Genomic DNA, 16,340 nt, shown 5'->3' on the forward strand with positions numbered 1-16,340 from the left:
AAAAAAAAAAAAACCCAAAAAACAAAACCCAACTCAATAGCTCTGTAGAGCACAGAGACCTTAATAAATTGGATGGTGGCTGTGACAACTGCTCCACCACTTCTGGCCTTGGCTGAGCAGCTAAAAGTACACACCCTGCACCCAGGTGTCTGGGTTCAAAGCTAGGCCTAGCTGCTTTTTTTTAAAAAAAAAATTTTTTTTATTATTATTACTTTTAATGAAAATTTACAGAAACTTTGGATTTCCATTCATTCATTGTTGCACTTTTATCCCTGCCCACCCCTCTGACCTCAGTACACTTCTTCCCTTTGAGAAGTAAAATTCTTTCATTGTTTTATAATCCCTCCCCCCAGGTCCACTCCACTATGCAGTCTTCGTTCTGAGAATACCTAATCACATATGCCTTTTAAACAGTTTTCTCCCTCATCTGTTTCAGTGCCATATACATTATTTATCTCATGTTTCTGAGTCTCCCCCCAACCCTGATGTCAGTCCTGTTTTACAACAGTGGCACAATGCAGTATTTGTCCTTTTGTAACTGAGATATTTCACTTAGCATAATGTCCTCCAGGGTCACCATTTTTAATAATATTGCATGAGTTCCTTGTTTTTCAATGCAGCATAGTATTCCATTGTGTGAATATACCACAGCTTCTCTATCCATTCGTTTGTTGATGGGCACTTAGGCTGTTTCCAGCTCCTTGCTATTGTGAACAAAGCCGCGATAAACATGGGTGTGCGTATATCTGCTTGGGTGGCAGTTACGGTCTCTTTGGGGTATATTCCCAGTAGTGGAATTGCTGGGTCATATAGTATCTCTATTTGCAACTTTTTGAGAAAGCGCCACACCACCTTCCACAGTGGTTGCACCAGGCCCAGCTGCTTTAAAACATAGTCTCTCAGTGCCTTCCTCACAGTAGCTGCCCATTCTAATGGTCATAATATTAAAAGCCCTTAATTATTGTCAGGACTTAATCTATGTCCATTTCCCACTTACCACAGAGCTGGCTCAGTGAAAATTCTCGGGAAGTGGGTTCCTGTTTCTCAGGGGCTGAGCTCTGACGAGTTAAGTCTAACCTCACCTCACCCCCCCCCACCTCAGCCCTCTGAGAACACACGGCTTACTGCTCCTCCTTCCCCGCCTCTCCGCTCTGATGTCACCTCCTCAGAGCCATCTGCCCTGACCACCTGTTTAAGTCACACCTTCACATATATGGAGGCCTCCCTCCCCCATTCCCTGCCTTTTCTCCAGAGCACTTAGTACTTTCCATCAATAAATACCTTTTGCACATTACCTAATTATACGGATTCTGTCAGTTTTACTATGTCTTCCCCACCATAATGCTATAAAGACAGGAATTTTGTTCACTGCTGTAATCCCAGCCTCAGAACAGTGCCTACTGACTAAGAGGTGCTCAATAAATAGCTAGATGAATGAAGTGAGTTTGTTTGTAAGTAACAGTCTCTACTTCATAATAAACCCCTGGGATTGTCCATATAAAAGTGCTTAGCCCAGGGCCCAATCTGCTGACTTAAGGATGGACATTACGACAATTTGGGCTTTGTTCTTGGAGGTTCTTGTCAAGCTTCTGTGAGTAAACCGACACAAAGTACCTGAGAATGGGGCTTGGCATATAGTGAATGATTACTGAGTGGGAGTGATCATTTTAGTTTGGCATATATTTTCTTTTAGTTTTTTGAAGATGAAAGTTAAATAGATTTATTAGGAAAAGCACATCCCAGAGGAACAGGATGGTCCTTCCGCCCTGGAGAGAAAGCAATGGAGGAGGCCCAGCATCTATTCTCAAAGGTGATTTGGTGCCATGTTTCTGTGTATTGGAATTTCCCACTGCAGAACAGAGCCTCAGTTTTGAGCAATTTGTAAGGAACTGGCCCTCTGCCACTTGTCTAACATACCTTCCCCCCATGACATCTCTGGTCCCCTTGGCTTCTGCCTCCTCATGCCTAGAACATTCTTCTCCACAAGCCTGCATGGCTCTCTCCCTCACCTCCTTCAAGACCCTGAGCAAATGTCACCTCCTCAGGGAGGCTTAAAACTTGTTGCCACCAAGTCAATGACAACTCACAGTGACCCCATGGGCTGCAGAGTGGAAGTGTGCTCCCTCTCAGGGGGTTCAATCTTTCAGAGAGAGACGACCAGTCCCTTCTGTGGATTCAAACCAGCTACTTGCCAGTTTGTAGCCATGAGGAAACCAAAGGACGCCACCCAGGGACCTCAGGGAGGACTAACTCCTTTCCACAATGAGAGAGTTGCATTGCTAACTCAAAGGCCAGCTCTTAACCCAAAGGCCGAAGTTCGAATCTAGTAGCTGCTTTGAGGGAGACACAGTCTCCTACAGTGTGATTTACAGATTTATAGAAACCCAAAAGAGGCTCAGCCATGTGTCCATTCTGCCTCAGCGGTGTTGAGGTTTTGAGTTTCCCAGCACGCTGGCTCGCCCCTGCTGTTTTCTCTCCCCAGTTTGCATCACTACCCAGCATGTACTAGAACTTGCTTGTTTGTTTATGGTCTGTTTTCACCAGTGCTCCCTTCACTCCCCACATAAGGTCCTTTAGGACAAGAATTTTGTTTTATTCACTGGTATATGCTCAGAGCTCTCAGCAGCAGAGCAAACACTCAAAGCATATCTGTTAAATGAATTAACGGATTGCAATCTCCACCTCAGAGTTATTCTAAGGACTTGATGATCTCACAGGAAAAAGTATGTAGGAAAGCAGCAGCAGCAGCAGCTATAATTATAATTAAGATTCTATTTTGGTGAGTTCCTAGATGCACAACTTCCCTGTGTCATATATATATACACATATGAGGCACTAGTGCGGCACTTGGCACCCAGGAAGCGCCTGGTAAAACGTAGCTATAATTATCATTAAAGTCTCTTTGTAAAGACTTCAGCAATATGGCAGCAAGCCTTAGCTGTCCTCCAAAATCTGTTCTCTGCTTCTGGACACTTGGCTCCACGGCCTTTCCCAGGCTCCCTTGCAGTTGGCGGTAGCCATGTGACTGGTTGCTTAGCAACATGTGCAGGTTCCAAGCCAGGGCTTGTGAGAGGCCCCATGTCCTTCTAGACGTTCTTCTAGTTCACACGGTGGGACCCCAAGGTGGCCACCCTCCCTCAGTCACGAGGGTGACCTCAAGCCTAAAGGAGATCTTCCCCCCACCCAGAAACACCCAGCCTGAACTCTGTGTGTTTGTGTGTACAAATGCTGTTGTATTAGTGATGTTTTGGGTTGGCGTCACTGCCATAGGCCTACCCAACTGGTTTAGCATCCAGCTTCGAGGTGCAAATCCAAGGATGGAAGCATTCTATGGTGATCTTAAGGCTCCCTGAGTACGGAGGTGCCCAGGAGACAGTGCCTGTGCACACATGCGCGCGCGCGCGCGCGCGCACACACACACACACACACACACACACACACACACAACACGGGCCAGACACCTGCTGGACTGACACACACAGAGTCTGGCGTTTATTCTGCCCTTCACACATCTACTGCTAAGACGACACAGATCAGCAGGATCCCGTCTCCCATGTGACCACCCCTACCTGCCCAGTCCCTTCCTCCCATCCTGCCGAGCAGCCAGGTGGGGGCTTCTGCCTACACCTCACCCCGGTGCTTGGGCAGGGGGGCTCTGCCTACATTTCGCCCCGGCACCCAGGCAAGGGCTCTGCCTACACCTCACCCCTGGCGTGAAGCATGAAGTGGCCATGCAGCTCTCCCAGGCTGTCGAAGGAATCCTCACACTCAGTGCACTGGTAGGCACCCTCTTCCTCCTCCTCTTCCTCTTCCTCCCTCCCAGCTCCCCTGACCTCCCCAGACCCTTCCCCAGCCCGAGGCAGCTCCTCCTCTTCCTCCCCGAGGGCCCTGACTTCAGGGGCTGGTGCTTCCTGGGGGGCTGGAGCAGGGCAGCAGAGCCGGCAAGGTGGGGTGCCTGGTGGGGCCTCCCCAAGGGGTGAGCGGCCACAGAGCTGGCAGGGCTGGGCTGGGGGGCCCAGGGGCTGGGCAGCTCGGGGGGCCCGGCGGGATGGGCCCCCCCGGCCTCCCCCCAGGCGCTGCTTCACCTTGTAGCCGGGGTCATATTCAGGATCATCAGTGGTCTCCTCTTCCTCCTCCTCTTCATCTTCCTCCTCCTCGGAGTCAGGTTCTGAGAGAGTGTACTCGGAGTCTGAGGAGTGCTCGGGGCCTTGATGGGGACAGACAGAGAATGACAGTGAGGCCAGAGGACACAGGGCCATACCAAGCAGTCCCTCCCTGCAGAGCCTCGCCAAACTCACCACAAGCTGGGAGGCCCAGCGACACCCCACCTACCCCCACCCCATTCCTTCACAGAATGCCCAGTGTACTCAGCAGGCCCCAGGCCACCACAGGTACTCAGTCCCTGTGTCAAACCAATGGATGTCTTTTACATCTCTGGGGCTTCATATTGACAAAGAAGGAGTGGCAGCTGTAGAGAAACAATGATGCTTGATCCATTGAGAGCTGGCATCCCACAGGGCTGCCTTTTTCTCTGGGTCTCTAAAGGTCTCCTGCTTTTAAGAAGGCACAGGGGGTCCTGGTGGCTTAGTGGCAAGTTGTGCTGCCAACCCCAAGGCCTGTAGTTTGAATTAATTCACCAGCTGCTGTGATGGAGAAAGATGGGCAATCTCCTCCCAGGAAATTTACAGCCTCTGAAAACTGGCTGCAAGGTCAGCTACGAGTAGGTTCCAACTTGGTGACAATCAGTCTTCATTTTTCTATCACAGTCTGTTAGTGGAAAATACTGGTGTTTTCCTTCTCTGACAGGTTTCCAGCGCTCACAGGTTCCAGCTTTGGCAGGTTTTACCTTACAAGTTTCCTCCTCAAGCCCTTGATGTAGATAAACTCCTTTAATCCACACAAGTCTTTCAGGGAGATACTCTCATCATGCTCAAATGATAAATGGGAAACCAAAGGAGAGAGGTTGGGTAGCTCTCGTCACACAGTTCTAACATGGAATGTATTCCTGGCCGAGGGCCTATGAGGGATAGTTGTAGGGAACTGAACAAGTGCTCATTTGAATAGGTATTCTAGCAAATAGAAACACCACGTGCCAATCCACCACATCCACAGATACCCTAGTTGCAAATTTAACAACTGGCTAAAATACATTGTTGTTGTTGTTATGTGCCGTCGAGTCGCCTGCGACTCATAGCGACCCTATGTACAACAGCCCTAAACTCTGCTCTGTCCTGTGCCAATCGCACTGTCTCTGACACTCCCATCCCAATTATCCCAGTCACTGAATCAATCCACCTCATAGAGGGCCTTCCTCTCCTGCACTGTCCCTCCACTCTCCCAAGCATGATGTCCCTCTCTAAGGACCGGTCTCTCCTCACAAAATGTCCAAAGTATGTTAGACGGAGCCTCAGAATCCTTGCCTCCAAGGAGCCACCCGGTTTAACCCTTTCCAGGACAAATCTGTTTGTTTTCCTAGCAGTCCATGGTATTCTCAATACTCTTCTCCAGCACCACAGCTCAAAGGCATCAATTCTCCTTCTATCCTCCTTGGTCATTGTCCAACTCTCTGAAGCATAACAGGTGATTGCGAAGACCATGGCCTGTATCAGACGCACCTTAGTCTCCAATTTAGTAACCCTGAAATTACTTTCAGGCTCTCTAGCGGTCATGCATGGGCATGCACAGAACTTGAGTTTTCTGACTCATATCTTTGCAGCTGAAGTCGAATATACGACTCTGCCTTTTCATTTCCACTCTTATCCTGAAAACCAGTGGTGTCTTTGTCCCATGTTTTAGAATTTATAAGCTTTATGCTGTTGGTGGTGATGGAGATTTTTTTGGATTAAAACGGCCTCTAAGCCCCGTGCTAAAGTGCTGGCTGTTATTTCTAAGCACTGAGCCTCCTGGGAAAATGCGTACATTAGGCAAGCTTCACATAAGTATCAGCACAGGACTACTGGATAGGGACTCAATGTTAACAAATCACCAATATACAGGAAATACATTTTAAAAATAAAACACAACTGTGTTCTGACATCAGTGGGGGCTGTGACCAGAGGCTTGCAGGAACGCATGCAGCCTTATATCAACCAGGAACAGAAAGTGACAGCATAGTATTTGTTAAACGCCTACCGCTCTAAGTCTAGGTCCTGTAGAGTCTGTGCTGACTCAAGTGGGTCACAGCAGAATTGTGTTTGCAGGGTTTTCAGTGACTGATTTTTTTTTGGAAGTGCATCACCAGGCCTTTTGTCTGAGGCCCCTCAGGGTGACCTCTGAACGCCAACCTCCAACTTTCCCGTTAGTAGTCAAACATGTTAACTGTTTACATCACCCAGAATTAAAAAAACTCAACTCATGACAGACTCACAGCTGGCCCTCGGGCGGGTTTTCTGGGGCAGTAAATTGCACAGGAGAAGACTGCCTATCATTCTCCCAGCTTCTGTGGGACTCAAACTGCCTGTCTTTGGGTTGGAAGTGTAACTCCTTACACACTAGGCCATTAGAACTACCTGTATTACTCAGAGAGTCCTCAAAAAGCACAACTTGATTATGCTAATGCAAAGCCTATACTTGGACCAGGAGGTAGTCATCAGAACAGAGCGCAAAAACAATACATGGTTCAAACTTGGGAAGCGTGTATGCCAGGAATGTGTCCTATCTCCTATGAGGAACAGATTATCCGGGAGTCTGGGATCTATGAGAAGAAATGTGGCATCAGGATTGGAGGAAGACTCATCAACAATCTGCACTATGCAGATGACACAACCCTGCTTGCTGAAACTGAGGAGGACCTGAAGCACTTGCTGCAGAAGGTCAAGAATTGCAGCCTCCAATATGGACTGAAGCTCAACATCAAGAAAACAAAGATTCTTACCACAGGGCTGATTGGCAGCATTGTGATGGATGGTGAAGAGACTGAGATTGTTAACAGCTTTAGTTTGCTTGGCTCTACAATCAACACTTGTGGTACCAGAAGCCAGGAAATAAAAAAGACAAATTAAATTGCATAGGGAAAATCTGCTGTCAGAGACCAACGTACTGAAGAACAACGATGTCAGTCTGGAGACCAGGGTGTGCCTGATAGAGGCCATGATCTTTGCAATTACTTGCTATGCATAGGAAAGCTTGACAATGACTAGGGATGATAGAAGGAGAATTGATGCCTTTGAGCTGTGGTGTTGGACAAGAGTACTGAATATACCATGAACTGCTAGGAGAACAAACAAGTTTATCCTAGGGAAGGTGAAACCAGACAGCTCCTTGGAGGCAAGGATTCTGAAGCTTCGTCTGACGTACTTTGGACATGTTGCAAGGCAGAACCAGTCTTTGGAGAGTCATGCTTGGGAGGATGGAGGGACAGCATAAGAGAGGAAGACCTTCAACAATGAGATGGATTCATTCAGTGAGTGACTGGGGTAATGGGGGTAGGTGTGTAAGAGACAATGAGATTGGCACAGGATAGAGCAGGGTTTAGGGCTGTTGTACACAGGGTCATTATGAGTCTCAGGTGACTCGACAGCACATAACAACAACAAAACCCCAGTGAATTCTTCCTGTAGGTAGTGGGAAACAAAATTAATAGTTCACATGCCACTCTTAAATGTTTCTGTATTTGAAAACAGCCCAGTAAACATCTAAAGTTGAACTAGCAGCCTATTTCAAACAGATTGGATCACTGGTTAAAACCTTTTAAATGCAGAGAAGAAACCAGGTACGGAAACTTCCCAGATAGTGGGACACTGTTGAGTAATTGATAATGTGCTGTGTGAATGAAGTGATGCTTTAACTCTGATTTTGTGTTTTAAAGTTAAGACATGGGCATTTTGTCAGCAAACTTAAGGACATTTTGTCACCCTCTATGCTTTTTTTTTTTTTTTTTTTTACCCTCTATGCTTTTAATGTGGCTCTACATGATGTGAGAGAGGATTTAAAGTTTAGCAAGAAATAGCTTAGGGAGAGGGAAACAACTCTTTGGGATGAAACGTTTTCTTGTGTGATGGTTTAATTACAGAATAAAAAAACCCTGGAAGGGTAAAAAAACCCTACAACTACCATGAATCCTGAGAACGGACTATATAGACATATATACTATATATACTTTGTTATATGTAGTTTTATATGCACATTTAGTGAGTTCTGGTAGCCTAGTGGTAAGAAACTGAGTTGCAATGTCAAAGGTTCTTAGTTCAAATTTACCAGTTGTTCCATAGGAAACTGATGAGCAATCTCCTCCCATGAGATTTACTGCCTCTGAAAACCTGCTGGAGGGTCAGCTGTGAGTCAGTTCCAACTCAACAACACACAACAACAGCATATGCATACATAAATATTCAGCTAAGTAAATAAAAATATTTATTAACAGAGCTGGTTTACTCTTGATTAACTTAGAAGCTGGGAATCCAAACCTACCCAATAGTGCCACTGAAGGAAAGCCTGGCAATCTGCTCCTGTCGACAGTATCGCTAATAAGACTCCACCGAGCAGTTCTACCCTGTAGCAACAACCAACACGTCACTGTGAGTCAGAATCACCTCTCTGGCAACAGGTTTCATAGACACCTGTGTGGTTACCTGCCATCAAGGCCCCAGCTCATGCTAACCCCACGTACATTGGAGCAAAACGCTGCCTGGATCTGAACTAGCTCCATGATCAGTCTTGGATCAGCCTGCTGGGATACACAGGGTGTCCACTGGCTGATTTTCAGAAGCAGGATGCCAGGCCTTTCTTCCTGGTCTTAGCCTGTACTCAGCACCACAGCAACACAAGAATCCCCACTGACACTGACAGGTGGGAAGTGGGTGGTGGTACATGAGGCACACTGGCCAAAAGTCAAACCTGGGTCTCCTGTAAAAAGGGCGAGAATTATGTGCCCATTGCCACTGAGTTCATTCCAACTCCTAGGGACCCTACTGGCCGAGGTGGAGCTGTCCAACAGAATTTCCAAAGATACCCAAACATATACACACACAGACATAGATGTACACACACGCATGCACATAAAATCTTCATGGATACAGTAGAGTGGTTTGTGGGTTCAAACCACCGACCTTTCAGTCAGTAGCTCAGTGCTTAACCACTGCACCACCAATGCTCATTGTGGTTAGGTGCCAACAAAGTAACTACAGCTCATAGCAACTCTATGAACAACAGATCTAAACCCTGCCCAGCCCTGCGCCATCCTCACGACCTCCTGTATGTGGTTTCTGGAGGCTCTAAATCACTCTCGTGGCTTAATGGTAAGAAGTTGTGCTGGCAACCCAAAGGAACACAGTTTGAATCACCAGCTGCTCCATAGGAGGATTAACAGTCTCCTCTTGTGCAGTTGAAAACCCACTGGAGGGTCAGCTGGGGGCTGGTTCTGACTCAATGGTACTCAACAGATCACACAGGAGGAGAATACCCCTCCTTTCTTGTGGAGCTGCTCGTGGATTCAAAATGCCAGGAGGTGCAGCCTTTGGGTTAGTACTGCACACACTGTGCCACCAGTGCTCTATCTAAGGACACATGCTCTTTAGAGGCAAGGAGGGCAACGCTTCACCTCACACACTTTGGACATGCTGCGAGGAAACGTAAGGACATCCTGCTTGGAAAGGTAGAGGAGCAGAGACGGAGCGAAGACCCTCCGTGAGGTGGCCTGAGGCCATGACTGCAGCAATGGGCTGTATGTCGGAAAGTGTGAGGATGGCACAGGATAGGACAGGATTCAGATCTGTTTTCAAAGGGTCGTTATGAGTCGTACTTGATGGCATCTAAAACAACAAAGATACATATATTACTATGACTACATGGGCCTTGCTAGAACAAGTTTAGAGTTCTAAAAAAACACACAGTTGGAACTCCAGGAGGACAGGCCCACAGGTCCGTGGCATCCCCCAGCCCAAAATGGGGAGTAAATGACTGAGGGACCCCAGCCCCTACAACTCTCTCTTACCTGTTTCTACCTTTCTGTCCAACTGTCTCCCTGCAATTTAACAAAGGTTTCCTCCACTGTTCCCTACTATCCGCCTGTGACCTCCTGCTCATCTTCCAAGACCCAGCGTGGACTCCATCCTCTATGAAGCTACCATCTCTGGTGCCCAGACCCCTCTCTGGGCCCCTAGGCAGAGATGTCTCCCCACTTGCCCCTTAACCACACACCCCTAATCACTGCCCTGATCACCCTGGAGGCTGAAGTCATTCAAGTCCCAATATGCCTCCTCTCTCAGACTGGGACCCACTAGGGCAGGCCTGACTCATCCGGAGGGATCCCTCATCCAGCCCAGCACAGGGATGTGGGTCAGATGGACAAGAAGGCTAACAGCCCCAGCGCAGGGCCAGGGCCCCTCCCCGCAGTCTCCGCCCACCTCTGACTTCACACCAGCTGCCCAGCAAGGTCTTTACTTCCCACTGTGACTTCACCCAGTGGCCTGTGAAAGGCAATCAGGTCATCGTTCACAGCTAGCCGGTCTTTTACGCCTACTGTGACTCCCAGAACCGCAGCCCTTTTGTACCCACCATGCCTTCTCCACCTGTGAGAGCCACAAAGCCCGGCATGTTGCCAGCATCCACTGGGCCATCCGTGCCCGTGTCGCCCAGGGCTCCTGGCTCCCTGAGGCGCACCATGCCAGCAGTGCCCAACACCTCCTCAGCGGCTCCCAAGCCATCAGCCGCCCCCGACTTATCCAGCAGCCCAAGCAGTTCCAAGTCCACCAAGTCAACAGGTACAAGGGCACCTTCTAACCCACCCCACAGCAAGTCCCAGGCCCGAGACAAAGCAAGAACACCCAGCAAGGCCAGCACAGACAACAAGCCCAGCAGGGCCAGTGGAACGAGACACACCGAGCAAAGGAGCACACAGAGCCGGGTCAGAACTGGCAGAAACGTTACCCCCAATTCCAAGAGCTCACCCAGCAGTGTCAGCACACCCAGCAGGAGAACTCACAGGGCCAGATCGGGTGTGCCTGGGAGGGTGAGAACTCCTGCTGTCCAGCGCAAACACCCCAGGAAGAGGAGTGGCAAGAACAAGCCTGGGGCTGTGAGCAGTGAGAAGAGTGCCAGTCAACCAGGGGCCTCGGGAATGGGGAGCAGCGCTGGGGCGGCTGCCAAATCCAGCAGGGCCAGGAGTAACAGCCCGACCAGGACAGTCAGCAAGAAGAGGGACAGTCAGTCGCCCACGTTACCAAGGAGAGCAAGGAGTTACAGTCAGATAATTGCCCTTGGCCCACTTAAGCTGTCTGGTGGGGTCATGAGTTACAATCTGGACAGTGCACCTGGAAGGACCAAAAATCAGAGCCCGTACAGGTCCTCCAGCAGGACCAGAAGTCACAGCCAGGCCAGGATCCTCAGACGGGTAAGAAGTCACAGCTGGTCTAGAACCCCCAAAAGGAACCTACGTCGCAGCTGGTCTAGGTCTCCCAGCAGAACCAGAAGTGACAGCCGGTCCAGGACCCCTAGAAGGGTAAGAAGTCACAGCTGGTCTAGGTCCCCTAGCAGGACCAGAAGTCACAGCTGGTCTAAAACCCCCAGAAGGAATATAAGTCACACCTGGTTTAGGTCCTCCAGCAGGACCAGAAATCACAGCCAATCTAGGTTCCCCAGCAAGACCAGAAGTCACGGACGACCTAGGTCCCCAAGTAAGACCAGAAATCATAGCTGGTCTAGGTCCCCCAGCAGGACCAGAAGTCATGGCCACTCTAGGTCCCCCAGCAGGACCAGAAGTCATGGCCAATCTAGGTCCCCCAGGAGAGCAGGGAGCCATAGCCGATCCAGAAGCAGAAGCAGGCACAGCCGGTCTAGAACTCCCAGAAGGACAAGGAACCACAGCTGGAACAGATCTCACAGTCAGACGAGAAATCCCACACAAAAGGCAACTCCTACTCAGACAAGAAGACTCAGCAGGTCCCGAACCCATAGCAAGGGCAAAAGTCATCTCCTGTCTAGACGTGTCAGTAGAGACAGAAGTTCTAGCTGGTTCAGAAGTCCCAGCAGGGAGAAATACTACTGTAGATTCAGGACACCCAGCAAAGGTTGGGGCAGCAGCAGGTCTAGAACTCCCAGCAGGGAGAGACAACAGAGCCGATCGAGAAGCCCCAGCATGGAGACAGAAACCAGCCGATTCAGAGCCCTCATCACAAAGCACTATGACAGTCGAGCCACGACCTCCAGCCGGGAGAGAGATCACAGCCCATCTGGAAGCCCGAGAAGGGAAAGAAGTCCTGGCCAATCTAGAATAGTCAGTAAGACTCTTCACGGGCAACCAGGAACCCTGAGCCGAGAGAGGAGGAGTCACAGTCACTCCAGAAACCCCCACGAAGAGAAGAGTCATAACCAATCCAGAAAATCCAGCAAGGAGAAAGAACACAGCCAATCTAGAGTCTGTATGAGTCCCACCCAGAAGAGTTCCTCCAGTAGGGAAAGGAGTCCCAGTCAGACCAGAACCTCTACCTACACAGAGCCCCTCCTTGGCCAGACCTTCCAGCAAGACCCACACCCCCACCCAGCACAGGACGCACATCAACACCACGTCTAAGACCCCCTTACCTGGGGAGAGGTCTTCGTCTTCGTCTTCTAAGCTGGCATAGCCCCCGGTCTCAGCAGGTTCACGGGTCTCTGTCATGGCCGGGGGAGGGGACAAGCGATAGGAGCAGAGCAGCAGCTGGGCAGTGTCCCTCCCTGGCCAGCTCTCCACAGCCACACCTCTGGCCACAAGCTCCTCTCCCAAGTGTATGATTGGCAGGTTGAGAAGGATGCTGTGGAGGGTGAAAGAAAGGCCTGGGGTGACTCAATAAATTTTCACAAAGCATTTCCCAGGCTTAGCTTTGTGGTCAACTTTGGGGATGAGACAAAAATGGCTGGAGTTTTGTCCTGCATCTGCAGACCTTGGCTGGCGACCTCTGTTGTTCTCACTCACTTTCCTCAGGTACTTGGCCCAGGTGCCAATCAGAAGCAGGAATGGAGGGAGGCCCTGTCCATTAACCCTGAAGGTGCTGAGCAGGTTGGAGGTCTGGGATTGGGAGAAGGTCCAAAGTGACAGTGGAGGGTAGGGATTACTTGGTGTAACAGTGATAGTATCGTCAGTCAGAAAATATTTCAGTATTTAATTGAGTGTGTGTGTGTGCGTGCATGTGTGTGCTGTGCTATGCTGTGGGTTTTTGTTTGGGGTTTGTGGGGATTTTTGCATTGATTTTTTAAAATTATTATTATTAATGTTAATGAAAGTTTACAGAGACCTTGGATTTCCATTCATTCATTAGTGCACTTTTCTTCCTGCCCACCCCTCCCCCCCAGTTCGCTCTTCTCTTTGAAAAGTAAAATTCTTTCATTGTTATACAATCCCTCCCCCCATGTCCACTCCACTATGCAGCCTTCATTCTGGACTCCTGTCATGACAATAACACCTAATCATATATCCCTTTTAAAGTTCTCTCCCTCATCTGTTTCAATGCAGTATACATAAATTATCCCATCTTTCTCAGATACCCCCCAGCCCCAATGCCAGTCCCATTTTACAACAGTGGTATTATGCAGTATTTGTCCTTTTGTGACTGAGATATTTCATTCAGCATAATGTCCTCCAGGGTCACCCATTTTGTATACCTCATGAGTTCCTTGTTTTTCAACCACAGTTCCTCTTTCCATTCATTTGTTGATGGACACTTGGGTTGTTTCCTACTCTTTGCTATTATGAACAAAGCCACGATAAACATGGGTGTGCATGTATCTGCTTGGGTGGTGGTTACGGTATCTTTGGGGTATGTTCCCAGTAGTGGAACTGCTGGGTCAAATGGTATTTCTACTTGTAACTTTCTGACAAAGCGTCACACCGCCTTCCATAGTGGTTGCACCATTTTACACTCCCACCAACAATGAATAAGGGTTCCAGTTTCTCCACAACCTCGCCAGCATTTGTTGTTTACTGTTCTGTTAAATTTTGCTATTCTTACTGGGGTGAGATGATATCTCATAGTTGAGCAAAAAAATAGGGCTACTCCAACCTGTTAATGTTAGCCCTACTTCTCTATAAATTTATACCGTGGAACAATGGTGTCTACTTGTGAATCCTAAACCTGCCATTCTACAGTTGTCTCACCATCAAACTCAGGGCTCAACTCAGGGAGCTCTGGTGGCCTCGTGGCAAGAAGCTATGCTGCAATCCTGAAGGCACACAGTTCAAGGCCACCAGCTGTACTGTGGGAGAAAGCTGGGCAATTTCTCCTGTATGATTAACAGCCTCTGAAAAGCTACCCAGAGGGTCAGCTATGGGTCAGTTCCAACTCGACAGTACACAACAACAAGGGCTCAACTAATGTTTTCCTTATGAGTAAGTTAAGAAAAGGATAATACCCCCATTATACAGAAGAGAACACTAAGGCACAGCAAGAATAAACAACTAGCCCAGTGTCACAGCTTCTGGTAGGTGCTGAACTAGACTTCAAGATCTCATAAAATGATCTTCCTTTGGGAAGGTTCATAAACAGAAATTGCCACTATGCAATAGGTACTCCCTGAACAGAAATAGTTGGTTTTCCCACTCCTTTATAAACTCCAGCCATCCAGACTTCTAGTCCTTTCTGTACACACCTAAGCCCTTCCACAGCTTTTTTTTTATTTTTTATATTGGTTTTCATACAAAATTTATATATATTGTTTCACACTATCCTTCAATCACACTGTTTCATTATTCTCAATGTTAGCTATAATTTGCTGTGATCCACACAGTCTAATCCTTTTGCACAGTCAATGAAATACAGATAAATAAATATAATAAACTACAGACATCCTTCTGGTATTCCTCTCACATTGGTAATAATATTTCTGGTGTCACCACCTCTTCTAAAGCTGGCTTAGGGTGCTGGCAGTTGTATGCTGATATACTGTTCCAACTGTATTTTAATAATCTTCAGCAAGATTTTACTTGTATGTGATATTGGTATTCATAATCCCCAGCCCTTCCACATCTTTTGCTATCTAAAATGTCTTCCTTTGCCCTAGGTTGCCTGGAGAACTCCTATTCATTCCTCAAAGGTCACAGCCTCTGCAATTCCTTCCAATCCAAATACTTCTTCAAAAATGCCTTCTTTCCTCTCTTCCTCTTCACACCCCCTTACCCCTTTTCTGTTTTCCACTATACTCCCTGAAAAGACCCCTGGTGGCGCAATGGTTAAGCACTTGATTGCTAACTAAAAAGTCCACAGGAGCAAAGATGTGCATAAGATTATAGTCTTAACCTTCCAGGGGCAGCTCAACTCTCTCCAGAAGGGTGCCTGGGCGATGGAATCTACTTTACTGAAGGAGGTTGGGTTTATCTTGGGGTACCCCTTGAAAGTAGACAGCCAGTTAGCAAAGAGGCTAAGAGCCTCAGCTGTACCCTTTATAAGGCAAGGCCTGTGCTAGGCACTGGGAACAGATGGAAAAGAAATGGTTCCTTCAAGCTTAGAGGTCAAGTTTAATGCTAAGGCTAGTGAAAAACCAGGCTGAAACCTAGAGCTAGGAATGGCAGCATTGCTAAGCGAGTTTCCCAAATAAGACACCTGGTCCTGGGCTTTAAAGGACCAGAAAGTTCTCATGATACTGTATTTGCCTGAGAGTCTCCACGAATTTGGGAATTCTACAGTGACTGCAACAGTGAGCTCAAGTGTATCAAAGATTGTGAGCGATGGCACAGGATAGAACAGGGTTCAGATCTGTTGTTCATAGGGTTGCTACGAGTCATACTCAACTCGACAGCATCTAACAACAGCTTAACTCTAGGGAGCTCTGGTGGCTTAGTGGTAAGGAACTGCGCTGCCAACCCAAAGGTACACAGTTCAAATCCATCAGCCGCTCAGTGGAAGACAGACAGACAACCTCTACACAGTTTACTACCTCTGAAAACCCACTGGAGAGTCAACCATGAGTTGGTTCCAACTGGGTGGACACAACTTAATTCTGGGAGCTCTGGTGGCTTAGTGGTAAGGTGTTGTACTGTCAACCCAAAGGCACTGGGTTCGAATCCACCAGCTGCTCTACTGGAGAAAGATGGGATTTATAGCCTCTGAAAACCCTGCTGGAGAGTCAGCTATGAGTCAGTTCTGGCTTGACCAAACATAACAATACCAACTCTAGGATAAAGTTGCTAGATTAAGCAAATAAAAACAGAGAGCACCCAGTTACATTTTAATTTCAAATAAATATTTAAGGTAAGCAGGTCACTTGCAATAGTTTAGAGTATAATTTTCAAAAGTATTATTCAGTGTTTAACTGAATTGACAATTTAAAGGGGTGTCCTAGTGCAACAATGAATGAGTGGAAGCCCAAAATCTCTGTAAATGTTTATGAAAATTAATAAAATATAATTATAGGAAATGTAAAAAAAAAAAAAA

General features: G+C 47.8%; 1 protein-coding gene across 1 annotated transcript in view; it reads right to left on the reverse strand.

The window, feature by feature from the left end:
- Window positions 1–3,686: 3,686 nt before the first annotated feature.
- Window positions 3,687–16,340, reverse strand: part of ZNF428 (zinc finger protein 428) — a 13,961-nt gene continuing 1,307 nt past the window's right edge. The window contains exons 2-3 of the mRNA XM_006901071.1: window positions 12,520–12,728; window positions 3,687–4,207 (exon numbers count right to left, since the gene is read on the reverse strand). Coding sequence (XP_006901133.1) covers window positions 3,696–4,207; window positions 12,520–12,595 — 588 coding nt within the window. The 5' untranslated portion in view covers window positions 12,596–12,728 and the 3' untranslated portion in view covers window positions 3,687–3,695. The remainder of the gene's footprint in view (window positions 4,208–12,519; window positions 12,729–16,340) is intronic.

The sequence above is a fragment of the Elephantulus edwardii genome, unplaced genomic scaffold, assembly GCF_000299155.1.
Source record: "Elephantulus edwardii isolate Elephantulus edwardi_28Jun2011 unplaced genomic scaffold, EleEdw1.0 scaffold00308, whole genome shotgun sequence".
Lineage (NCBI taxonomy): Eukaryota > Metazoa > Chordata > Mammalia > Macroscelidea > Macroscelididae > Elephantulus > Elephantulus edwardii.